Below are 23381 nucleotides of genomic sequence, written 5' to 3'. Positions count from 1 at the left end.
GGGTCTCTTCCTTGGCCTATGCGTTCCTCCTCTGACCAACGGCTGAGGAAGCCACCCGGCCTCCTTCCTGCCCAAAGGGCTGCGGTGAGGAACCTCTGTCTGCTGAAGCATCTGGGAGAGGGGTCTGCACCTGGGACCGTGTCCAAAAGTGACTGAGATGTCACCCCGAGTCCCATAAGGCCAGAGCAAGGCAGATGCTCTGGTCTCAGGGAATAAACCAATCATGACATTCGATGTCACCACACTGTGACATTGTTTAATTGAGTGGCCATCACAGCACTGCCTTCATTTGTCCCAGGGAGTCCCCACCACACAGGGAGCTCCCTCCATCCTACCACGGCCTCAGAGCCCCCACCATCCTGGTTGGGAGATGGCTGCTAGGTCTGGCTCCAAAACGCTCCTGCTTCCCCAGGCTCTTGGAAGGCCCCCTTCTTCATATAAAGCTCCCCAGTTTCCAGGACTCCGAAGCGGCAGGCATGGAACCTTCAGAGCCCAGCTCCTAAGAGCTGAAACCCCCAGGAGGCCACGAGCAGAGGGAAGGCCCCCTTGAAGAGCGAGCTGGCCTGCCCTCGGGCTAGAGAAAAAGAAGAGGCGGTGAAGTGAAGGGCCAGCAGGTGGAGGGGGGTGTCAAAGCAGCGGGGGAGGGAGGGCAGGCGGGGGGGGGGGTGCAGGAGGGAGACTCACGCGGCACCGGCTCACACCCCAGCCTCTTCTTCTCTGCAGCAGACAGACAGCACAGTGAGCTCTCCGCGCAGACAGACCCCCACACCCAAGCTCCCGTCCCCCTCTCACGCCACCTGCCCTTCTCCTAAATGCAAACTTCTGACTTCCCTTCTCCTCCTCCGTCCAGGAAACCTTCCCAGGCGGTCTCGCCAGCCCTGCTCCCACCGCCCCAGCACTTGGGACTAGTGCTTATGTGTCCCGGCGGCCCCTTTACACCCAGGGCCTCGCCAGAGCCAGCGCAGCCGCTCCTCTCACGGCTGTCTGCTTCCTGCCCTCCTTCACCAGGTCCTTTCGGTCTATTAGATTATGTAGAAGAAAGAACCTTTTGAGAACATTTAAAAAATCATCTGAGGGAGTGGCGCAGTGGAAACGAATCCACAGGGCTATGGGTTCGATCCCTGGCCTCGCGCATGGGTTAAGGATCTGGCGTTGCCATGAGCTGTGGCGTAGGTCGCAGACGCGGCTCGGATCTGGCGTGGCTGTGGCTGTGGCGTAGGCCAGCGGCTACAGCTCCGATTGGACCCCTAGCCTGGGAACCTCCATAGGCCGTGGGTGCGGTCGTAAAAAAAAAAAAAAAAGACAAAAATTAAAAATTTAAAAAAAAAATCATCTGAGAATATGCACAGATCCAGAAAACACAAAACTTCTCCAAGCTGGCAGAACCTAAGTCGCAGAGAAAAATAACTCCAGCTAACTTTTGCCCTCAAGGTCCCCATTAAGCAGGTGGTCTCTGGAAGGCCCTGGGGACCAAAATAAACCAGGGGCCTCCCGCCAGTCGTGCTTCCCGGCTTACCACCCAGGTAGGCACAGTTAAAGTAGCTGCACAGCTGATTCCCGCTGGAGAGCGTCACTAGGTTCTGGGCTCCGTGCTGGGAGAAATTGGTGACGAAGAAGACTTCATGGGGGAGGATCAGCACCTCGCGCTCGTCCGGAAAGACAGACAGGGCCTCGATCGGGGCCCCAAAGCAAGTCCTCAGAGAGAAGAAGGTGGCAGTACCAAATCGGCGGGCTACCGCCTCATCCTTGGAGCTGGAGGCAAACTGGCCGAAGCGGACAGAGTCCCCCAGCCCCTTGGGTGCAAAGCGAAGGCTGCTCACGCCTCGGAACACCGTCTCCCCGGGGCCCCTGCTGCAGCCCCCACTGCTCTGCAGCAGCTGCAGGCCCCGGGTCAGGTAGAAATGCAGGGCCTTGAAGGGGAAGCGAGTCATGTAGGACTCCCGGGAGTCGCCGAGCGTGCGCACGGCCCGGTTCAGCTCCCGGTACAAGGTGTTGGAGGAGTTGGTGTAGACCATGATGGCAATCCCGTGCTGGGCTTGGAAGCCGGGAGGCAGGCTGAGCCCCGGGCGCCTGCGCTCCCAGGCCTTCTGGGCTGTCCCCCAGGACTCGCGCAGCTGGGGGTGGCGGGCCATCTCCTCCTCCAGCAGAGGGGCCGCCTTCTCCTCCATCAACTCGGAGCAGCCCACGTAGGCATCATCGAAGGTGTCTGGAGCCAGGCTCAGGAGGGAAACATTCCGGGCCTCTGGAGCTAAGGAAGAGAAGGGACACACAGCAAGCGTGTACACTCAGAGTACTGGACAGAGGTCCTGGTGGCAGGTCAGTTCACAAACACAGAATCTCATTTCTTTTTTTCTTTTCTTTTTTTTGTCTTTTCTAGGGTCGCTCCCACGGCATATGGAGGTTCCCAGGCTAGGGGTTGAATCGGAGCTGTAGCCGCTGCCCTATATACCACAGCCACAGCAACACAGGATCTGAGCTGCGTCTGTGACCTACACCACAGCTCATGGCAACACCAGATCCTTAACCCACTGAGCGAGGCCAGGGACCGAACCCACCACCTCATGGTTCCTAGTCAGATTCGTTCACCACTGAGCCACGACGGGAACGCCCCAGAATCTCATTTCTATGCCCAAATATCTTGGGTATAAAATGTGGCAAGAGCTCATAGGGTTTAATTAACAGGCACTGGAGTCAGATAGACATGGGTTCAAAGCCTGGCTTCACCGCCTACTGGGCAAGTCTCTTCACTTTCCTGGGCTTCAGCTTTTCCGCCCATAAATGGAGGCTACCTGGAAACTCACAGGGCTACTGTAAGGACAGCAGACGGGCCCGCACTGGTACACCACCTAAGAGGGTCACTTCACCACTAGAGAGGTCCATCACTGGCTGGGACATGGGGCCAGATGACTCCCAGGCACTGTTCGGCTCCGAGACTCAGCATGCACGCGAGGTACAAATGTCTGGCCACCCTCCAGTGACCTGACCCCATGCCCATCACACAGGTGCTCAGACACCACACCGAGTCGGCGTCAGCTCTCCAACTCTGAGGAGACGGTGGGGAGGAGGTCAGGCCCTGGTCTGGGAGGGCTGCAGGAGGGCAGAACACAGGTGACCAGGCAGTGCTGGGAGAAGGGAAGTGAGAGGAGGAAGGTGGAGGGGGTCCCTAGGGAGGGGGGCAGGAAGGAAGGAGGATCACAGGAGGACCAGCGGGTGGATGGGCGGGTGCTGGGAGGTGGAATGGGGACTGAGGGATCCCTGCAGCGATGGAGCTTCCTGAGAGGAAGAGGATGAAGAGGAAACAGGCATCCCAGAGAAGATCCTGGGAGGGATCTCTGAGGAGTCGGGCCCCAACTTTTCCCTTGGAGGCAGAGATGGTCCCCCAGTTACCTGCCTCGGGGTTTGGAGTCCTGAAGGTGTGGAGACCGGTGCAGCTGAGGATGATCAGCAGAGCGGCCAGCATCATTCCTGGGGGAGACTTGAGAGTGAGAGCCGGATGAGGGGAGGACCGGCGGCGGCGGGGACTTGAGGTCCCTGGGCTGCCAGCAAGAGAGTTCATGGGGCGTGGGCGGGGCCAAGGGCGGGGCTACGCGAGTGGGCGGGGCTTGGGGGTTTATCTTCCCCACCTCTAGGGTGCCCTGGTGCCCGGTGCCCGGTGCCTTCTGCTAGAGGGTGATAAAACTTTGGTAATTTGGCTCCGCTAGAAGAGCAGAGGGGACAGGGGGCCGGGGACCCACCTGGAGGCCGAGAGCGGGAAGGAGCACCGAAGGTTCCTGGCGGCTGGGGCTAAATCCCGCGCGGGCGCTGCTCTGTGCCCTGACCCCGGTGTCTGGAGGATCAAAAAAGTCCCCTGCTAACTATAGGCCCGCGGCTGTAACCCGACCCCGCTCTTCCCCAAGCACAGACACAGGCCTGGAGGGAGCAGACCCCTTCCCACGCACGGCGGGGTCTTTCTCCTGGCCCCTCCTTGTCTCCGAGCCAGACTGGAGGAAGGGACTTGTGAGCTGGGGTCTCTCCTTCCCCTGGGCCTCTAGACCGCTAGGCCGAGGTGACTCCGAGGGTCCCGCCCGCGCAGAGGGCACCTCTGGTGCACTTGTTGATTTGCATGCAATTTGCATATGGCCAACCCGTTGGGTCAGGCACAGTCCAGCATCTGCGTGGGCTCCCAGCGGCTGCTCTTCTCTTTACCCCTCCTCCCTTTAGTAAGCTTGGCTCACATACAGAGTGTTCCCTTCTGTATCCTCAGGGTCCAGCCCTGCCCGCTCCCCAGACCCTCTCTCCCTGGAACTCTCAGACTTGGGTGACCCCATGTTTATAAACACTAGCTTTGGCCCTCACCTCCCCGGCCTTGGAGGTGAGGGCCATAAATAACCTGGCTCTGGGCTTGGTGCCCACTCAGCGGTAACAGGAGAAGTGGCCAGCCCAGCCGGCAGCCTTGGGAAGAGCTTTCCCACAGCCTGATCTCTGGGATGGCAGGCTTACTCCCCTGGAGTGGCCAGAGTTCAGGGTCCCGAGAGCCAGGATTTAAGAGATGTCCAGCTCTGAGGTGGGCACAGGAGGTTAGACTCACCCCCAGGACCTCCATCCTGCTCTGGCTCATTAATTCAGCCCCATTCTTACTACCCTAGCCCTTCAGGTTGCCAGCCAAATAAAGAACTCCCCTCACCCAGAATCCTGCTTTCTCCAAAGATCCCTCCTGTGGACCAGAAAGGAAGACAAACTGTGCCCAGGCTTGGGGGGAGGGCAAAGAGGGAGGTGAAAAAAGCAGCATCTCAAAAAACCAAAGTGCCTGGAAGGCCAACACAGCTTCAAGACAGGTTCTTCTGCCCCCTTCCAATGAGACTGGCCTCCCAAAAGCTCTCCAGGGTAAGAAAATCGGGAGTCAGAGTTCCCGTCGTGACTCAGTGGTTAATGAACCCAATAGTATCCATGAGGATATGGGTTCAATCCCTGGCCTCACTCAGTGGGTTAAGGATCCGGCGTTGGCGTGAGCTGTGGTGTAGGTCACAGATGCAGCTTGGATCTTGCATTGTTGTGGCTGTGGTGTAGGCTGGTGGCTACAGCTCCGATTTGACTCCTAGCCTGGGAACCTCCACCATGCCTCAAGTGTGGCCCTAAAATGATCAAAAAAAAGAAAAAAGAAAGAAAGAAAAGAAAAGAAAAGAAAAAGAAAACCAGGAGTCATTCTGCCATCTACCATTACTGTGAAAAACAGCATCTCCCTACATATCCTGCCTACCTCTCTCCCTGGAGGCTCCTGAGCATTTACAGTGGCTGGAAGAGAAGATACTGTCTGGGACAACGAGGCCCGCAGGGGGAGAGCCCCTGGGAACAGATCTGCTGGTATCACGGCTTTGTCCCCTCTCCAGCCTCTGGCTTTGAGGAATTGCTTCTCCCAGCCAGAGGCATGGAGCCCCAAGAAAGACCCAAGGACATGGAGTCCCCTCCAGTCCTGGAACGGGAGTCCTGATGGAGGCAGAAATTCCTCCAGGATCCCATGGCCAATCAGTGCTGGAGCTGGGATCGCTCCCTGCGCCTTCGCTGCGTCTCCACGCTCACCTGAAAGGAACAAAATGTAAGGAGACGCCCGAGGCCAGGGCTGCTGAACCCAGTCCGGACTCAGCAGGGAGGCAGCTGGTGCAGCCTGGGTCCTTGGCTTCTCTCTGGCTTCAGGAGCCCCTTTTTCATGGGAAGAGCACTGGCGCCCAGGAGACTGGGCAGAGGCTAGGGTTCCCAGGCCCTGAGGAGGCCTCCAGAAATAGGCGGGTGGATCATCTTTCCCAGCAGCTGTGGGGCAGCGCAGGAGGGTGGGGGCGCCGGTATAAGAGGGAACCTGCCCGCCGCCGCCCCCGGGGCCGTCGCTGGAGACCACCGCCCGCCTCTCCAGCCCGGACAAAGTCTAGGTAAGGGGCATGCCACCTTCCTCCTGGGCGCTGGGCAGGGAGGGTGGCTCCTTAAGGGGAACGTCGGGATATTCGTGGTAGAGTCATAGAGTCATTAGGAAAAGTTTCAGGGGACTTTTTATCCTCATCTGTTCAGAGCGATATAAGGATGTGCCCCCGACCGGGGAGCTTATTGGCCACAAGCATCATTTCCCACACTTCCGGAGGCTGGACGTCTCCGCTCAGGAGCCGGCACGGCTGGGCGAGGGCCCTCTTTCCTGGTTCGCAGCCAGCTCCTTCCCACCGGGACCTCACACGGTGGAAGGCGCTCGGGAGCTCTGTGGGGTCTCTTCTCGAAGAAGCAAAAGCCCAGTGGTTAGGGCTCCTGAACTAACGATCCCCCAAGGCCCCACCTTTTAATATTGTCACGTCCGGCATTCACGAATGTGGGGGGGCAACACAAACATTCCGATGACTGCACCTCTGATGGACAGGTCTGGGACCCCCAGGGAAGCACGAGGCTGCTGGGAAATCTGGGGACTTCTGGGGGGGGGATGTGGAGCCCCACCCCCAGTGGGGAGTGTTCTCTGGGGACATTCTGACAGGGAACCGACAAGAGAAGCGCCTTGGGAAGGAGGAGAGGAAAGGACAGAGAGGCAGCCAGGCCGGAAGTGAGGTCCCCAGTGCTCCATGCCCTGGCCTCCCAGGCCCTTCCCCTATGTCCCCCCAAGGCTGGTCACTAAGCCATCGATCCACCTGCTCTGCTGAGGTCTACACTGTTCTTTGCACTCAGAAAGCCTCTCAGACATACAGCAAGCATGCCAGCAAGCCTCCTTTGTGCTTGGCTTGGGGCTGAGCTCTGGGGACACGGGGTGGGTCATACCTGGTCCCGGCCCTCCAGGATCTCACAGGCCAGGCGGGGAGGACGGACACGGAAGGGCAGCACCGTGCGACCAGGGAGGTGACAGAGAAAGCACATGGGTGATTTAGGAGCCCAGAGGAGCCAGAGGTCTTCCTGGAGGAGGTGGCTCCTGAGCTAAGCCTTGAGGAGAGGGCAGCGGGAGGAGGCCATCCCGGCAGGGGCCACGTGTGCAGAGCCACACGGAAGGAAGTGGCAGCGCCTCACCTGGACCTCGGTGCTGCAGGGCAGAAGCCAAGCAGGGCTGGTGGCGCTCGAGGCTCAAGAGGTTACGGCGGGTCGGGTCACAGTCGGCTTGGGACGCCAGTTCGAGGAGGATGAACTCTGTCCTGAGGGGAAAGGAGGAAAGGTTTATATCGTTCTGTGGCTTTTTCTCCTTCTCTGGATGTGTTTTCATTTATTCTCTCGTAATTTTCATCTCTGTATTTTGAGATATTTCTCCCAGTCAGGTTTAGCACAGAGAGTTTTTTTTTTTTTTTTCTCTTTTTAGGGCCACACCCATGGCATATGGAGGTTCCCAGGCTACGGGTCTAATCGGAGCTACGGCTGCCAGCCTACGCCACGGCCACAGCCATGCCAGGTCCGAGCCGCATCTGCAACACACACCGCAGCTCATAGTAATGCCAAATCCGAGCCAAGTCTTCGACCTACACCACAGCCACAGCCATGCCAGATCCAAGCCGCATCTGCAACCCACACCGCAGCTCATGGTAATGCCAAATCCGAGCCAAGTCTTCGACCTACACCACAGCCACAGCCATGCCAGATCCAAGCTTCGTCTGTGACCCACACCACAGCTCATGGATCCAAGCCAAATCTTTGACCTACAGCTCACGGCAACACCGGATCCTTAACCCACTGAGTGAGGCCAGGGATCGAACCCACAGCCTCACGGTTCCTAGTCAGATCCATTTCCACTGAGGCACGAAGGGAACTCCAAGCACAGAGCACTTTAAAGCAGGAAAGGACCATGACCAGCCGTGCTTTAGAAAGAGAGCATCAGTTAGCAGGGATGATAGTGGAGGAAGAGCAGGGAGCAGGTCAGGGCTGACGTGACCCATAGCGGGATGTGGGGATGCAGGGAAGGAAGGAGCACCTAGGCTAGACACCTACTGGGCCCAGCACTAGCTGGCAACTGATTTAGTGTTTGATGAGTGACTGACTGAATGGAGACCCAAGTGGCCATCCTGTGTGACTGAGTGAGTGACAAGGACGGCAGATCACATGACACTCTTCTGAGGGCAAGTCCACTGGAACCTCTGGATGGTTGAATAATGAAGCTGGATGAAGCCCAAAGAGCGATTAATCATAAGGGCCCCAGGGTATCTGGAGGGACACAAAGCCCAGAAATGAAACGCCTCTAGAAACCCAAGGAGGCGTCTCACTCTGCCTGCTGCTTTGCTCTTCTCTGCCTCTTTCCCTGGGCATCTCATCGCCTCCCTGACTTCAACACACCTACGGCTCTCAAACGTCTTACTGTCCATTCTGCTCCCTCTCGGACACCTGCCCCTGCAGAGTCCACATGTGCCAAACTGAACTCACCGCTTCCCCTCCAAATCTAACAATTCATTCAATGCACTTTTTTAAATTGAGCATCTACTATGTGCTGAGCAAGATGAGCTTTTAAAGCCTACTCTGCTTCTCTGTATGTGCAGCCTAAGCGTGGGCAGCCGAGCGTGGGCCTTGATTTTCCCTTTATCTCACCCCCTAGGTCCCGTCAGACAGCACGTCCAGGAAACTCTCTACCTAGTAGCTCTGTGGCTGCCCTCGCCACCAAACCCTCAGGCCACAGGCTTCAGGGTCCTCAGTCTGACGTCACAGTCCGCCTCCCCCATCCTAAGCCTCTGCTATCTTTTATTGCTGTGTTTTCGTAGGGCAGTGACGGGGACAGAAATGGGGCAGTGGAGAGGCAGTGAGGGACACAGTTGGCTCTGTGAGTTTCCACGGCATGACAGTTTTGCTGTGTGCCACAAAATCTCAGTGGCGTGCAAATGGGTCTTCAGGTTGACTGTAGACTGGCTGAAGCGAGCTTCGATGGGCAGCTCGGCTTCAGGCTGCCAGTCTGCTTCAGCTGGGCACCTCCTTGGTGCCAGCTGGGTGCAGGTTTGCTCCTTTGGGGTCCAGGCTAAAGGAACGGGTCTAGGCCATGTTCTGATGGTTTCTAACCCAAAGAGGACACCTTCGCTCTTAGTTCAGGTTCCCCTAAAAGCAGACCCGGAGACAAAGACCTGGGTGTAGCGAGCTTATTTGTAAGGTGATTCCTGGAAGTACAGGTGAAGAAGCGGCAAAGTGAGATGGAGAGAAAAACCGCCTCCTGCCCACCCCCGCACCGTGTGTTAATCAGCAACCATGACCACAGTCCAATCAACAAACCATGACCAACTATGTCCCACCGGGGACCTGCTTCGGAAGAGGGAATCTGACATTCATCCCTCACTGAAAGTTGTTCCTGGAAACGTTATATCCCCTGCACCTTGGGGCTGCCCTGAGCAAGCTCCTAGGTGATAGAGAAAGTCTTGGACACAGAAATCTATGGAGCACTAAGGGTGGGAGGCTCTCAGATGCTGAAGAACTAGCCACCGCCCCTGTGTGTGGACTTGAAGGTGAGCGGAGGGGCTGTGGGTTGGGGAATCAACAGCGTCGGGCACACTCTCTTTTATACAGCACCATCAGGCCTCAGGAAAGACGCTGAGTGGCCCTGCTTGGATTGCGTGTCCATCCATGAGCCAACCACAATGGCCAGGGCACCAGAGCACCAGGGTTGGGTCCTGTGTTCCCGACACGGGAGTACAGAGAGAGGAAAGGCCATCCTGAGCCCACAGACTAGATTCTCCACAAAGAGAGGCTCTATTACAGAAGCTCAGATGTCTTTGGGGGTGTCCAAGAGACCACGAGAGTTCATGCGGCTTTTCGCTGCTCCATCTCTGCCCATTAGCATTCCGTTCTGGAACAGGGGAGAGGCTTCTCTACACCCCCCTGCAGTGCCGTGTTCAATCCTACCCACTCCGTATCTCCTCTGGTCAGCTCGTCACTTAAGCCCACTCCTGGTACAGATGCGTTTCTACCAGGCTCCCTGGGCTCTTCGTGCCACGCCCCACAGGCTACCTGAAACTCCTCGCTCCTACTCCATCTTCACCTCAAAGGAGCGTAAAGAAGCAGGGGTGTGGGTTTTGTTGTCTCTGTTCATAATTTGATCCTCAGCACCTGACATATTACAGATGCTCAAGAATTTTCTGCTGAATAAATGAGTAAGCAGGTTTGGAGGGAGAAGATAAGCAGTTCCGTTTAGGACTTGTTGAATTTGATAAAAACTGCTGTTCACCCCATCGTCCAGAGGTCACACCTCAATTTAAACAGTATACTGGTAATTAGAGGATTTTAGATTTGGAGACTCATAAAATTAGAGCCACATAACATACAGCGTCTCAGGGTTAGTGAACTACCAAGACGCAGCCCACACCAAGAGCCAGAGAGCTCAGGGAGCAAGGATGCTCAACCTGAGATTGGGGTGGATGCATAACCACTCTGAAATTTGTGTTCCATTTTTGTCAAGGTGCATATACGCATTTCCTGAGGAGAAGTTTCAGCTTTCATCAGATCCCCAAAGATAAAGAACCCCGGGAGTTCCTCTTGTGTCTCAGAAGGTTAAGAGCCCAACTAGTATCCATGAGGATGCAGGTTCAATCCCTGGCCTTGCTCAGTGGGCTAAGGATCCTGAGCAACTGCAAGCGACAGCGTAGGCTGCAGATGAGGCTCGGATCCCGCGCTGCTGTGACTGTGGTGTAGGCTGCTGCGGCTCTGACTCAACCCCGAGCCTGGGAACTAGTCCGTACAGGCTTCGCACAGACAACTGTGTGTGCATGAACATTTAAATGTTGTATTACTTGCACGTGCATAGGAAAAGGCTCTGAAGGGCACTGCTGCCGTGCAAGCAGCGGGCACAGATCACAGCGAGGAGGAGGGCGTGAAGGGACAGGAAGACAGGGACTTGGACTTCCTGTGACTCGTTCATACACGACACGCATGGACGACTCCGGAATAGAATAAACAGAAAAAAAGGAAAAAAGAACCACCAACTTGGAAGCTGTTCCAATCTTTTTTTTCCCCTTTCTTCTTCTGTTTAGGGCTGCACCTGTGATACGGGGGTTCCCAGGCTAGGGGGTCGAATCGGAGCTGCAGCTGCCGGCCTACACTGTGGCCACGGCAACTCGGGATCCGAGCAGTGTCTGCGACTTACACCACAGCTCATGGCACCGCCAGATCCTTTTTTTTTTTGGCATAAAAAGGGCAGCTTCAATTTATTTATTTTTTATATATTACTCAATGAATTTATTACATTTATAATTGTACAATGATCATCACAATCCAATTTTATAACATTCCTGCTCGGTCAGATTCTTAACCCACTAAGCCAGGTCAGGGATCGAACCCGCAACCTCATGGATACTAGTTGGGCTCTTAACCCACTGACCCATGACAGGAACTCCCAAAACGGTTCTAATCTTGACCCAAAGCCAGGGTGCCTTCCTGGAGCCTCCTCGGACCCCAAGCGTCCCCACCCACCACGAGGTGCAGGGGCTCCCCCTGGGGAAGCAGGTAGCCTCCTTACTCCCCCTACCCGCCCCCTCCTTCTCTCACCTCCTGGAGGGTCTCCATCTGTCCCTGCTTGGAAGCAACTGAGGGCTAAGGGGACGAGGGTTCAGCTGGTGGCACGACCACAGGGAGAGAGGCGGCCCCTCTGGACCCCGGGCCCTGCTCTGAGCCTGTCCCTGGAGTCCTGCTGTGGCCCCACCAGCTGACCGCTCTTGGATCTGCCCTGTTCCAGCCTCGTCCCCAGGAGGGGAAGCCCAGACCTCTCACTGCGGCAGTCAAGCTCCTTCGCGGCCAGCCCCAGGCTTTGCACCTTGCTCAGGCCGCCACTGCCGCACCAGACAGACCATCCTTCTCTCCACACCCAAGAGCTCCGCCTCCGAGACCTCTGCCCTGCCCACCACGGCCACCCCACTCCTGCCACCCCGACGCCCCGTCTCTCAACCACTTCCACTCACAGAACCCATGTTCGCCTCTTCATCCTGCAAGACCTGATTCACATGCCACCTCCTCTAGGAAGTCCCCCATGTTCCTTCTGGCAAGAAGTGTCCCCGCTCTTTTCTGAGCCTCCGTTTCTAGGTTGTGATGCTGAGCCAAGCCCTGAGTGGCACAAATGAGGTGTCAGTTCATGTTTATTAAACGGTGCCGTTTCTCACTTTCCAGATGAGGAAACCGAGACCCAAAGAGTACCTCGCCCAGGGTCACCTGTGACATGAAGACCCCTGCCGCCACGTGTCTGCTGCTGGTGACCATGGGCCTTATGGCAGCGCTGCAGGTACAGTCACCCTCTGCTGTCCCCACCCCCCAGCTGCTGGCTTCTCAATGCTGCAGGGGTGCTTCCCCCGGGATCGGGGCTCGGGGATCGCTCAGCCCAGAGGACGGCCCCAAGGCCTGGTCTTGGGGAGTTGAACGAGTGGTTCCCCCTCCCCCTTTCTCAGCTCAGTGGCGGGAAAGCTGGATGACAGGGCCCGTTCTCCTGGGGCCTAACCTCTGTCCTTGCTGCCCCCTCTTCAGGCTCAGAGCCACCGCATCACTCGACGAGACCTCTTCTCTCGAGAAATGCCCCTGGACATGGCCTTGGCCTCCTTCGACGACCAGTATGCGGGCTGTGCCACAGCCATGACGGCTGCTCTCCCGGATCTCAACCGCACGGAGTTCCAGGCCAACAGAGTGTACGCGGACGGCTGGGCGCAGGCCAGCAGCCAGTGGCAGGAGCGCCAGGCCTGGGGGCCGGGGTGGGGCGGCAGCCCTTCCCGCCGGCCCCCACCCCCAGGCTTTCGAGAAGAGCATGGGGTGGCCCTCCTGGCTTACACGGCCAACAGCCCCCTGCACAAAGAATTCAACGCGGCCGTGCGCGAGGCGGGCCGCTCCCGGGCCCACTACCTCCACCACTTCTCCTTCAAGACACTGCACTTCCTGCTGACCGAGGCCCTGCAGCTGCTGAGCAGCGGGCAGCGTCCACCGCAGTGCCACCAGGTGTTCCGAGGAGTGCAGGGCCTGCGCTTCCGGCCCGCGGGGCCCGGGGCCACCGTCAGGCTGGGCGGCTTCGCCTCTGCGTCCCTGCAGAATGCCGCGGCCCAGCAGTTTGGGGAAGACACCTTCTTTGGCATCTGGACCTGCCTCGGGGCCCCGATCAAGGGCTACTCCTTCTTCCCCGGGGAGGAGGAGGTGCTGATCCCTCCCTTCGAGACCTTCCAGGTGATCAACGCCAGCAGGCCAGCCCAGGGCCCTGCCCGCATCTACCTGCGGGCCCTGGGCAAGCGGAGCACCTACAACTGCGAGTACATCAAAGGTGAGCGGGGCGCAGGGTGCGGGCCGGCCTGCAGCTGCGCCCAAGGGGGGCTCCCCGCCGTCTTCAGGGGGCGCAAACAGAGCTATGAACGGCGGTGAGGAGGACCTAGTCCTGCCCCCGGCCCCTGGGCGCCGTCCAACGAGGGGAGACGTAGCCTTCTGAGGCAGTTCACCTGCTTCTTGACCCTGGAGGCGCCTACGCTGGAACTGCCCGCTTGCCTGCTGGGAGCGCGAAGGAGGTTTCGTGACCAACAGAGGTGTCTTTGGCCATCTGAGGGCCAACAGACTTGGTCAGGCTTTTCTCCCCGCTGGAAGCTGCTGTCAGAAATGAATAAGCAGGAGTTCCCGTTGTGGCTCAGCAGAAACGAACCTGGCTAGTATCCATGAGGATGAGGGTTTGATCCCTGGCCTCGGTCAGTGGGTTAAGGATCCAATGTTGCTGTGGCTGCAGCTCCAATTAGACCCCCTAGCCTGGACACCTCCATATGCCGAGGGTGCAGCCCTAAAAAGACAAAAAGAAAGAAAGAAAGAAATGAGTAGGCACCCCGACCCCAGTTTTCCGAGAGGAGTGTACTGACTTGACGGACCAGAAATCCCGTGCTGTTGGGCGTGCTGGGCGGGGAAAAGGGGGGAGGGGGTGAGACAGTGGCAGGTGCTGTACCACGAAGCTCCAGTTTGGGCTGTGGCAGGTCTCGGATGCTTTCTTGCCCGCCCCGCAAGGACCTGCCAGAGGAGGAATTATGAGGATGGGGCCCTGTGAAGGGGCTCCGGGCTGCTGGTCTTGGCTGAGGGCTGCCCAGGGGTATGCAGGGCCCAGCTTTCATAGTGAGAGGCAGGCTGCTGGCTGGAACCATGGACCGCACCTAAAGCGGAAGAAGGTCCGGTGTGGCTTCAGGGCCTACCTACCCTGGAGCATCAGCAGCACGCACGAGTTGGTGGAGGGTGAGGAAGACACGCAAAGGGCATAAACGAGCCCTTCCCTGGACAAGGCATGGCAGAGGGAGAGATGGGTGTGGCGTGGAGACAAAGTTACAGGCCAAGGGAGCAGGAGAGCCCAGACGACCTTGGAGCTGGGGCCTTTCTGGATCTGCTGCTCACAGGTCAGGTCAAACCCAGGCAACGGATGTCTCATTGGAAGGAAGCAGAATCAGGGGAATTGCAGCAGCTTTTCCCAGAGCAAGTCAGGGAAGGTCCATGGGGCTTTGGGTGCCGTCCCCTCCCGAAAGGCAGCCACGGAGCCTTTGATTCTCTGCTGTTTCTTCCCTGTAGACAAACAATGCAAGTCTCGCCCCTGCCGTCTGGATAACTCAGGTAAGGGCTGCAGGCATCTGTGGGCTCTGTCTGGGGATGAGCAGGCTGCCCTGGGTTTGGGCCCCCCTCCTGGATGGATGTTCCCCTTAAAAGAAAAACAACCCTCTTGTAATCAAAAAAAGTAAACTCTCTCAAGCAGACACCTGTGGGGTGTGCGCGGGGCAGTGGTCGGTGAGCTAACACACCTGCCCCCTGGCCTGGGGCTGTCCCCTCCCTCACAGGCCGCCACCGATCAGACTCCAGGGAGTTCCAGGCTGCACTGAGGTGACAGAGGGAAGGGCCACTCCCACAAAGTCCCTCTGGGCCTTCTCCTCTTTCCCCTGCAGAACCCTCTCTCTGTCACTGCTGAGGGCTCCCTCAGACCACCGTTCAAGGTCAGAGTCAGTACTGGGGGCTGGACACCTGGGCTATAGTCTAGACTCTGCCCTACTGTCCAAGGTCAAAGTCAGTACTGGGGGTCAAGACACCCGGGCTATAGCCCAGGCTCTGCCCTCTCTGTGAGCAGTCATCCCTACTCTGGCCCAGGCTTCTTCCTCTATATAATAAGCATATTGGACTAGATGGTCCCCAAGGCCCCCTCAGCAGTGACTCTTCTCCTCCCTTGAACTTGCTGTGCCAGGGCCTGCCTGAGCCTCCATTTCTCTAGGTAGAAACAAGCTTTCCCAGGGGAGCCTACTAGAACAGGCCATTCCTGGGGACAGGATCACAGCCACTCCTCCCTCAGGGCTCTGCGAACAGCGAGCAGGAAGGAGCTGGCCTCTGCTTTGTTCCCAGCCTTCTCCGTGACATAGTACCACTCGGCGCTCCAGCGCACGAACCCTGGCCAGTGTCACAGGTACCATCATCAGCTCTGTTCCACAGACGTGAGGGAAGGCACAGAGGGGTGAAGCTCCCAGAGCTAGGACCCCACTGCTTGTGGGGTCCAGACAGCCTAGCCCTAGAGCCAAACTCTGAAGCCCCACACCAGGCCGGCCCCCACTGGCCCCGGCACCATCTCCTTTCATCCTTACTACATGGTCATGGACTAGAAGGGGGTGTGCTGGGGAGCACGATCCTCCTTACAGAGCAACGTGAGACCCAGAGACAGAAGTGACTCGCTCCAAGTGACAGAGTGAGTTAGTGGCAGAGTCAAGGTCTCTGCATTCTGATAATACAATTTCAAGCACCGGCAAAGGCTAGGGTTCCCGCCCCCTCTCCCCCCATCTGGTGCACCAGCACCTCTCATAGCAGAGTCCGGGCAGAGGAGCAAAGATCAGCACCACCAGCTCCCACTCCAAGCTCTGGCCCGTTCCATCCTGCCACGTGGTGCCTCAGGTGGGTCAACAGGAGGCCGGTGGACGGACCTAATGACCCCTGGAAGGAGAGCCGGGGCTCTCCTGGTCTCATCTCTGTTCTCCTTCCTAAATTCTTCCTCTTTGTCTCCCAATGCACTGTGTATCAGCTCACTCTGCTCATTTCTTTTTTTCTTTTTGCCTTTTCTAGGGCCACACCCATGGCATATGGAGGTTCCCAGGCCAGGGGTCTAATCGGAGCTATAGCTGCTGCCCTATGCCAGAGCCACAGCAACGCCAGATCCAAGCCATGTCCGCAACCTACACCACAGCTCACAGCAACGCCGGATCCTTAACCCACTGAGCAAGGCCAGGGATCGAACCCGCAACCTCATAGTTCCTAGTCGAATTCATTTCTGCTGTGCCACACTTGGGAACTCCCTGCTCATTTCTTTTGACCTTGTGTCCTTCCTTGTACACCATGCTTCACCCCCAAACCTCTCTGCCTCTGTTTTCCCTGCAGCTATGGGTCGGGGCCCCCTTTCTGCACTCTGGTCCCTTCTACTGCTGCTCTGGTTCCTTGTTGGGGGAGCCTTTCCAGAGAGTCCAGGCCTTCTCTGATCTCTACCGAACAGCTCTGCCTGCTGCCCCTGCCCAACGCGAGGACATCAGGCACATGTGTGCTTTAAGCGTGGCCAAGATCCCTGGTGACTCCACCGGCAGGGAACTCTGGGACATTGGCAGCTGCCAGGCCTGCTGGTGGGGAGAGAAGACCGTGGGGACTGAGCCTCACCCAGGGCCCTGGGAGTAGGGGGCTGAATGCAGGACAGGGAAGAAAAGCACTTGGCCACGGCTCGGCCATGGCTCGTGCCCATGTTACTCAGATGCCTCCCGCCTCCCTCTGGACTGCTCCCACTCGCTCCTCCGGGAGCCGTCTCTGGCCTCCAGCCTGCTGGGTCAAGAGCCCTGCCTCTTGGCTCCCACGGGGCCCTGCATTATTCTCTGTACCGGGTCCATGTCTGTCTGTTTGTCTGTCTCCCAGACCACAAGCACCCTGAGCACAGGGGCTGTGTGTAAGGCACAGAGGTGGTACCAGGACACGTTTGGAAGTCAGAGAGCAGCACGTGTCTTGTGGGTGGCTGGTCCCTGAACTGCCCCTCCCTTGGGCCCTTCAAGCTCTCTGGATGTCCCTGTGTGTGAACTGGGTGGCCTGGATGTAAGGCCAGAGTGTAGAGAGCAGGAGAAGAACAGCGAGCTTCAGGTCCTCTGCCAGGCTCTCTATCAAATCCCAGTCGTTTTCTTGTCAGCAAAGATGTAACTTCTGCTCTGATGTCCTAAGGTCCTAGGGTCCCTAAGAGGCTGGATCCCCCAACATCCGCCATCATGGGCCCTGGGGTAGGAGGACATGGAGGACGAGCTAGGCACACACTTACTTTATTATAAGTTGCGGCTTTGGGGACAAATCCTGTGTGGCCTCCTGCCCTGGAAACTCAACCAGGAATCCTGACTCTCCCAACCGCTTTCCTGAGCCCCTAGGCAGGGACTGGCAAGACCAACTCCCTGGAACAGCAGCCCCGGGGAAGGGAGAGAAGGAAACCTGGCAGTTCTCTGTCCCACCTGCCCTCTCCCCACGGGAGGCGCTGACACTCAGAGCCCAAGTTCGGTCCCATCCCTCCAGGACTGCACTTTGATCAGGACCCTTCTTGGAGTTCCTCCTCCGTGGGAATCGGGGGAGCAGCAAGCTCTGGATTTCCCTGCGAGGTGAGGGCAGGGACACAAGTGCTCCCTCTGTTTGTGAAGTCAGTAGCGCTGGAGAGAGGATGCCCCAGGCCCTGGGCGGGGAGGGGGGTGTGCCTGGAGGCCAATCACCACCAGGCCGTTTCGCCCCATCTGGAGGTGCTGTGGCCGCAGCAGTCCTCTGGGACTCACAGGGCCTGCACCAGCACCAGCAGGCTCATGACCAGGGCCATGGAGAAGAAGATGCCCAGGAAGAAACGGTCCATCACACGGGCCAAACGCTTCCAGTCCTCATGGCGGCGCTGCGCAGCACGGTGGCTGTGGACAGCGCTGGCAATGGTGGCTACGTGGCGCAGCAGGGCTTCCTGACGGCAAAGGCACCGAGGCTCTGGGCAAGGGCCTGCCAAGGGGCCAGCTCCTGGGTCAGGAGGCTGGGGACTGGGGGATAACTCTGGTGGCCTGGATTGCCCGCAGGGCTCCCCTCGTTCCCGCACACACAGACCCCGTGCCAGGCGTCCCAGGAGGAGGGCCCGTGCCCAGGCTGGCACCGGGCGGGCGCTAGGACCACAGTAGTGCAGGTTCATGATAAGGATGGTGAGCGCAGTGGAGAAGGTGACCAGCGTCATGGTGGCCATATAGTACTTGCCTGTGGGAGAGAGAAGGGGCTGGGGCCCCAAACGAGACCTGGGAGGGGGGGCTGAGCTCACCCCCACAATGCTCTCCGGACCCTCCGAGCCCCATGGATGGAAGCGGAAAGGAAGGAAGCGCCAAGGCTCCCCACCCTGCATCCCCGCATCGGGTTCTCAGAAGCCACCTGCTCCCTAACTGTCCCCGTCACTGGCAAGGTTCTCAGAAGCCACCTGCTCCCTGTCCCCGTCACTTGCAATCCGTGAAAGTCAGGCTCTTAGATAGAACCAGCATGACCTGGGCCGAAGCTACCCTAGCACGTCCCCAGGGTCTGCAGCGGTGCTTCCCTGAGTTAATAAACGGTCAGATGCTGAGCAGACGGCCCGGCGCACGGCGCACGCTCGGCACATACTGCCTGCTACTGCGATACCTGGGGCGTCGAGCTTCCTCCACCACGTCCCTGAGAAAAGACCAACTCTTTCCATCACCCCTTCGCGCGAGGGGAGAGGCGGTCTCCGCGGAAGAGGCCTCCCTCTTCCCCGCATCTCAGGACGAGGCGCGCCCCCACCAGGACGCGCAGCGAGGCCCCTCCACGGACACACAGCGGGACACTCCGTCAGGCTCCGGCCTCGGCCCGGGCGGAGACCCGCGCGCCCCAGCCCCGGCTCCGGCCTCGGCCCGGGCGGAGACCCGCGCGCCCCAGCCCCGGGGTGGGGGACACCCTCCCCGGCCCGTCCCCGCCGCCCCGCGCCCACAGGGCTCACCTATGAGCGGCACGCTCTCGGCTGGCGGCATGCTCTCCGCCAGGAGCAGCTGGAAGACGGTGAGCGCCAGGAGCACGGTGACGCCCAGCGACACCTTCTCGCCCGAGTCGGCGGGCAGGTGGAAGGCGAGCGGGGCGAGCAGCGAGATGAGCACGCAGGGCAGCAGCAGGTTGCACACGTAGGCGGCGGCGCGGCGGCGCAGCAGCAGCGTGAAGGTCACGTCCGGGTAGGGCTCGGAGCAGCAGCCGTAGGTGAGCACCCGCCGCCGGGCCGGCATGCCCAGCACGCGCCACTCCACGTTCTCCACGAAGTCGGCCAGGCTGGCGGCGGCGCCGCGCGGGCGCACGTCCAGCTGGTGCCCGCCGTGCGTCCACGAGCCGAACGTCAGGCCGCAGCGCTGCGCGTCGAACGGGAAGGCCGACACGTCCACGCGGCACGAGCTGCGCGTGATGGCCGGCGCGTCCCAGCGCACGGCGCCGTCGTGCCGCAGGACCACGTTGGTGCTGGCCGAGGCCGCCGCCTGCGCGTCCACCCTGCGGGCAGGGCGTGGGGTCCCTGAGGCGCCGCGGCCCCCGCAAGTCCCCGCCAGGCAGTCCCCGCAAGAGGGGCCCCTCGGTGCCTTTGGAGCCAAGAGGGGCCGGGGCCTGAGGGCCCGGAGCAGGACTCAGGTCTGGCCCTGAAGTGGCGTGAGGCACGCGGTGACCTTCCTTGGGCATCATGTGCAAAGTGCTCTCTTAGAGGGGCGCTGGGGAAAGTCTACATGGCCGTGTGTTGTCCGGGAAAACAGAACTGCCTTAGGTGGCAGAAAGGAACGCTCCAGAAGGCTGAACCCTGGAGGCAGTCCCTAGGCAGGCCCTGGGGGAGCCTGGAGAGACTCCGGCCCGGAAGTGGGGAAGCGGGGCGTGTGTCCTAAAGAGGCTCTTGTGCCCCGGAACCCTCTCTGCCAGAGATACAGAGCTGCCCTGGACCACCCAGAAGGTTCCCAGGGGACATTCAGCCTGGGTTGGCTTGGGGCAGCCTCGAAGGGGCTTGTGAAGTCCTCCAGCAGGCCCTTGCACGAGCGTGTGGGGGGGGAGAGGGAGGGAGGGAAGAGGGGGAGAGGGAGGGAGGGAGGAAGGCCTACGGCCTGCACGTTACCTACAATTGCCAAACCTGCCGACCCCTCCCTGACCCCTTAGAAAAATCCTGTGGGGAAGCTGGCTGGGCACTGCCGCGGCCAGGTCCCCTGTGGGGATGGGCAGCGCGTGCACACCCAGAGCCAAGGGCAGCTCTGGGGGTGGGGGGGGCAGGCAGTACTTGTTATAGAGGACGATGTCCGGCCGCCACACGAGACTGCTGGGGATGCGGATGGCATCCAGGCCACCGTAGGCGTCAGGGTCCCACCGTAGGTAGGCATCTGTCCACTCCTGTCGTATCCACAGGTACAGGGTCAGCACCTGGTCCCGCTCATCCTAGTGGAAGGCAGAGTGGGTGGGCGTGGACACGTGTGTGTGCACACCCTCCCGTGTGTACACCCTCACGTACGGAGCTCTGGTCAGCACCTGCACGCCTGACCTGCCCCACAGTCCGCTTCCCACCCACGTTTGCTTAGTGACCTTGGCACGTCCTTCTCTTGTCTGGGCCTGAAATTCTTTGGAAGTTCATGCGTGATAATCCCTGCTGGACAGGGATTCGAGTGTGCAAACTATTGGGCACACTGTGGGGAGCCAGCGGTATCCAACGGTTGGCAACTGTTACTACTGCGGCCAATATTAACGCTTACAGGGAAGAACTGTTTGGAGAATAAGCCTAGTCTCTCAGCCCCCATGCCCTGACCCTGGCAGCAGCACACACCGCAGCTGTGTGACCATCACGACGCACCATGTCGATGATCTGGGACAGTGTCACTTCCAGGGTCACGTTCAGAGCCTGGTCTGTGTCTGCCACAGGTCTCAGGGCACTTGTGTAGTTGGCAAAGAGGTCTCGGAACAGCTTGTGTGCCAGCCTGCCCTCGGCTCCCAAGCACTCTGCGGGACCAGAAAGAAGGGTGTCCTTTGAGATCCTCATCCAGGGGCCTCTGCTCACACCCTCTGCCCCCACAAGTTGAGCCCCTGCCACCTGCTTCACTGTCTCACAATTGTCTGTGCTTGGTTTCTGTCCCTCTACGTATAGCTCTGGTCCCCCCGGGCTGCCTCCGGGGATGGGTGAGGTGCAGGCTGTGGGGTGAGGAGGTACGGTCTTCTGAAGAGGGCTGTGGGCTTCTTCCCCACCCTCCCTGCCCCTCCTCAAGGACCTGGATGGGCCTGTCCCACCATAAACGCTAGAGGGCCCCAAACAGACCATAAGAGCCATCTGGAACCCTGGGGCCCCAGCCGCTCCAGGCTCTCCAGCCTGTCTCAGCTTTTTCCAGGTGCTTCCATTGATTTCTTCAAAGCTTCTGGCACTATGGACCCCTCCCTCCTGAAAACACTCTTCCTGGGTTTTTGTGCCACACCCATTGTCCTCGGTCCTTGATTTAAGTGGTATCCCCAGAATCCTGTCCGTGGCCCTCATCTGCTGTTTCCTTCAGCCCAGATCTTTCTGCTGAGCTCCAGACTTGAACGTCCTAGAGACACCTTAAACTGTGCCCATGTGAACTCACTCCTTGCCCCACGCTCTGGAACCTGCTCCCTGCTCCGCATTCCCCATCTCAGCAAGCTGCACCCCTCCAGTGACCTCAGCCAGAAGCCTGAGTCATGTCTCCCTTCTGCCCCTTCCCTCTGCAAACCATCCTGTGCCCAAATCCTGTCAGTCATACTGCTGAACTTTTTTTTTTTTTTCTTTTTGGCTGCCCTGTGGAATAGGGGGTTCCCAGGCCAGGGAAGGCGCAGCTGAGATCTAAGCCACAGCTGTGGCAAGGCTGGATCCTTAACCCACTTTGCCGAACCGGGGATGGAACCTGTGTCCCAGAGTTCCCAAGAAGCCACCCATCCTGTTGTGCCACAGCAGGAGCTCCTGAAACTCTCTCGAATGCTTCATCTCCTCCCCGGCTCAGCCCGTCCTCCCTCTGTGGACCAGAGCAGCAGCGTCTTCTCTGCTCCCCGCCTCAGGTGCCCCTCTCTGACCATGTTCCATGCTTCTGAGAGATCAAGCTTTTAAACCAGCAAATCTGACTACACTGCAGGAGCTGCTTAATCCTGCTTAGTGGCTCTCCACTCCTTTCTCCACTCCTACCGGATAAACCCAAACTCAGCCTGGGATTCAAGGCCCTTTGTTGTCTGGCCCCACTGGCTTTTCCAGCCCTACACCTGGGAGCGCCCACCCCAGCCAGGCAAGCCCCCCCACCCCTCCTCCGCATTCAGCAGATAAATAGAGCTTGTTCCCAGCACAGAAATGCTGAGGGAGCCTGTGGAGGAATCTGGGGAGGACACACGAGCAGCAGCAACGCCCAGAGGCTAAGGTGGGTTTACTGAGCTTCCTACCTGGAAGGAGTGGGAGCAGCAGCAGGAGGCCCAGGCTGGAGACAGAGAAGCCAAGGCTGAGGTGGTGGTTCCCGGGCCTCATGGTCCTGCCAGAGCAAGAGGAGGGGCAGGCCTCTGGGTGTGAGCCTCCTGGCCTGACCTGTGGCAGCAGCAGGCCCTGGAAGTCAGAAGGAAGACAGATCTCTACTGAGTTCAAGTAGCCTTCAAGGAGCCATGCAGTCCTTCCATGTAGCTGATCCTCCGGCTCGAACCTGCCCTGGGTGTTAGTACCTGGACCTTGGCATCTACTGGTGCCCCTTCTCTGCTGGTCTTTGGCTCCTCTGGCCTCGGCCTGTCCCCCGCCCCCTTCACCCTTCCCTCAGCCTCTATTTCCTTCTGGCTGCCCCTCGGAATCCTTGACCTCTGCCTCTCTGACTCTGGTCTTTCTCTGTCCACTCTCTCTTCCTTTGTCCTCCCCCTCTCCCCTGACTTCCTCCCTGCATCCCCCACACCTGACTCTGGCCGAGCCTGGAGGAGTCTCAGCAGGACAGCCCTGGGCCCTCCGAGGGCACGGAAGCAGGCCCCGCCCCATTCCCCTTTCATTAGCCGGTCACAGAGCTGGGACCCCTGTGTCCATGGGAACAGAGCAAGGGAAACTGACACCTCAGGGCACTGGGACCTGAATTATTCAAAATCTGTAAGTCAGCACCCAGGCTCAGCTCATGCCCAGCCTGGAGGGTAGAGAGATGCCACAGTCAAGACCTGTAGGAGATGGGGCTTAAAGGGGGGGCGGGAGGGCCTGGGGGTGGTTACTGTCGTCCCAGCTGTTATCTTTGATGCATTCCTGAGGCTCCCTTTAGGCTGTCAGCTCTGCCCTCAATGAAGGACTGAGCACATCCAAGCTAGCGCTTTGTGCCAAACCAGCCCTCTCCTCCTAGTGGGAATAGTGCCAAGCCTCAGGCTGCTCCAGGTGGCCCCACAAAGCACAAGGTGCAGCCCAGATCTTCACCCCGGAGTGCCCACAGCCACCCCTGTTTCAGCCTCGGTATTCTGCCCACGCCCACACGTGCTGG

The 23381-nt window shown here is 59.0% G+C and overlaps 3 protein-coding genes across 12 annotated transcripts; 1 reads left to right on the top strand and 2 right to left on the bottom strand.

Annotated features, from left to right (window-relative positions):
- Window positions 1–236: 236 nt before the first annotated feature.
- ART5 (ADP-ribosyltransferase 5) lies at window positions 237–19685 on the bottom strand. 8 transcript variants are annotated; one of them, XM_084975076.1, is made up of 9 exons: window positions 18890–19685; window positions 11847–11988; window positions 7006–7127; window positions 5237–5556; window positions 3735–3826; window positions 3392–3475; window positions 1517–2248; window positions 685–717; window positions 237–574 (listed from the first exon to the last, which is right to left on the bottom strand). In XM_084975076.1, exons 7-9 carry the CDS (start codon window positions 2166–2168, stop codon window positions 486–488), a joined length of 774 nt encoding a protein of 257 aa, XP_084831202.1. In that variant the 5' UTR covers window positions 2169–2248; window positions 3392–3475; window positions 3735–3826; window positions 5237–5556; window positions 7006–7127; window positions 11847–11988; window positions 18890–19685; the 3' UTR covers window positions 237–485. The 8 variants fall into 8 exon arrangements, with proteins under 8 accessions (XP_084831202.1, XP_084831203.1, XP_084831201.1 ...); XM_084975077.1 differs by lacking the exon at window positions 11847–11988 and having other exon boundaries at window positions 3392–3465; window positions 5237–6228; window positions 6763–7127; window positions 18890–19337; XM_084975075.1 differs by lacking the exon at window positions 11847–11988 and having other exon boundaries at window positions 3388–3465; window positions 5237–5271; window positions 18890–19239.
- Window positions 5827–18523, top strand: ART1 (ADP-ribosyltransferase 1). Of its 3 annotated transcripts, XM_084975099.1 has the most exons (6): window positions 5827–5900; window positions 12052–12163; window positions 12403–13180; window positions 14449–14490; window positions 15215–15325; window positions 16285–18523. In XM_084975099.1, exons 2-5 carry the CDS (start codon window positions 12101–12103, stop codon window positions 15274–15276), a joined length of 945 nt encoding a protein of 314 aa, XP_084831225.1. In that variant the 5' UTR covers window positions 5827–5900; window positions 12052–12100; the 3' UTR covers window positions 15277–15325; window positions 16285–18523. The 3 variants fall into 3 exon arrangements, with proteins under 3 accessions (XP_084831225.1, XP_003129663.3, XP_084831224.1); XM_003129615.6 differs by lacking the exon at window positions 15215–15325; XM_084975098.1 differs by lacking the exons at window positions 5827–5900; window positions 15215–15325 and adding an exon at window positions 9275–9401.
- CHRNA10 (cholinergic receptor nicotinic alpha 10 subunit) lies at window positions 17182–22556 on the bottom strand. The gene is made up of 5 exons (XM_005653657.4): window positions 22330–22556; window positions 20750–20895; window positions 20186–20340; window positions 18890–19422; window positions 17182–18144 (listed from the first exon to the last, which is right to left on the bottom strand). The coding sequence occupies exons 1-5, from the start codon at window positions 22409–22411 to the stop codon at window positions 17687–17689; spliced, it is 1374 nt and encodes a 457-aa protein (XP_005653714.4). The 5' UTR covers window positions 22412–22556; the 3' UTR covers window positions 17182–17686.
- Window positions 22557–23381: the final 825 nt, after the last annotated feature.

Source organism: Sus scrofa, chromosome 9 (genome assembly GCF_054392235.1).
Source record: "Sus scrofa isolate SSC_HxYL_T2T_F1_AM1 chromosome 9, Sscrofa_HxYL_maternal_Yorkshire_Landrace_v2.0, whole genome shotgun sequence".
Taxonomy (NCBI): domain Eukaryota; kingdom Metazoa; phylum Chordata; class Mammalia; order Artiodactyla; family Suidae; genus Sus; species Sus scrofa.
This window is presented reverse-complemented; position numbering and strand designations above follow the sequence as displayed.

Excerpts from the sequence above, each read along its gene's own strand:
- ART1 (XM_003129615.6), top strand. The coding sequence starts at position 12,101 with ATGAAGACCCCTGCCGCCACGTGTCTGCTGCTGGTGACCATGGGCCTT. Across the intron at positions 12,164-12,402 it reads GCCTTATGGCAGCGCTGCAG|GCTCAGAGCCACCGCATCAC; the intron begins GTACAGTCACCC and ends CCCCCTCTTCAG. Across the intron at positions 13,181-14,448 it reads CAACTGCGAGTACATCAAAG|ACAAACAATGCAAGTCTCGC; the intron begins GTGAGCGGGGCG and ends TCTTCCCTGTAG.
- CHRNA10 (XM_005653657.4), bottom strand. The coding sequence starts at position 22,411 with ATGAGGCCCGGGAACCACCACCTCAGCCTTGGCTTCTCTGTCTCCAGC. Across the intron at positions 19,423-20,185 it reads GACATCGTCCTCTATAACAA|GGTGGACGCGCAGGCGGCGG; the intron begins GTACTGCCTGCC and ends CCCTGCCCGCAG. Across the intron at positions 18,145-18,889 it reads CGAGAGCGTGCCGCTCATAG|GCAAGTACTATATGGCCACC; the intron begins GTGAGCCCTGTG and ends TCTCTCCCACAG.
- ART5 (XM_084975073.1), bottom strand. The coding sequence starts at position 4,115 with ATGCAAATTGCATGCAAATCAACAAGTGCACCAGAGGTGCCCTCTGCG. Across the intron at positions 3,466-3,734 it reads TTCCCGCTCTCGGCCTCCAG|GAATGATGCTGGCCGCTCTG; the intron begins GTGGGTCCCCGG and ends AGTCTCCCCCAG. Across the intron at positions 718-1,516 it reads TAACTGTGCCTACCTGGGTG|AGAAGAAGAGGCTGGGGTGT; the intron begins GTAAGCCGGGAA and ends TGTCTGCTGCAG.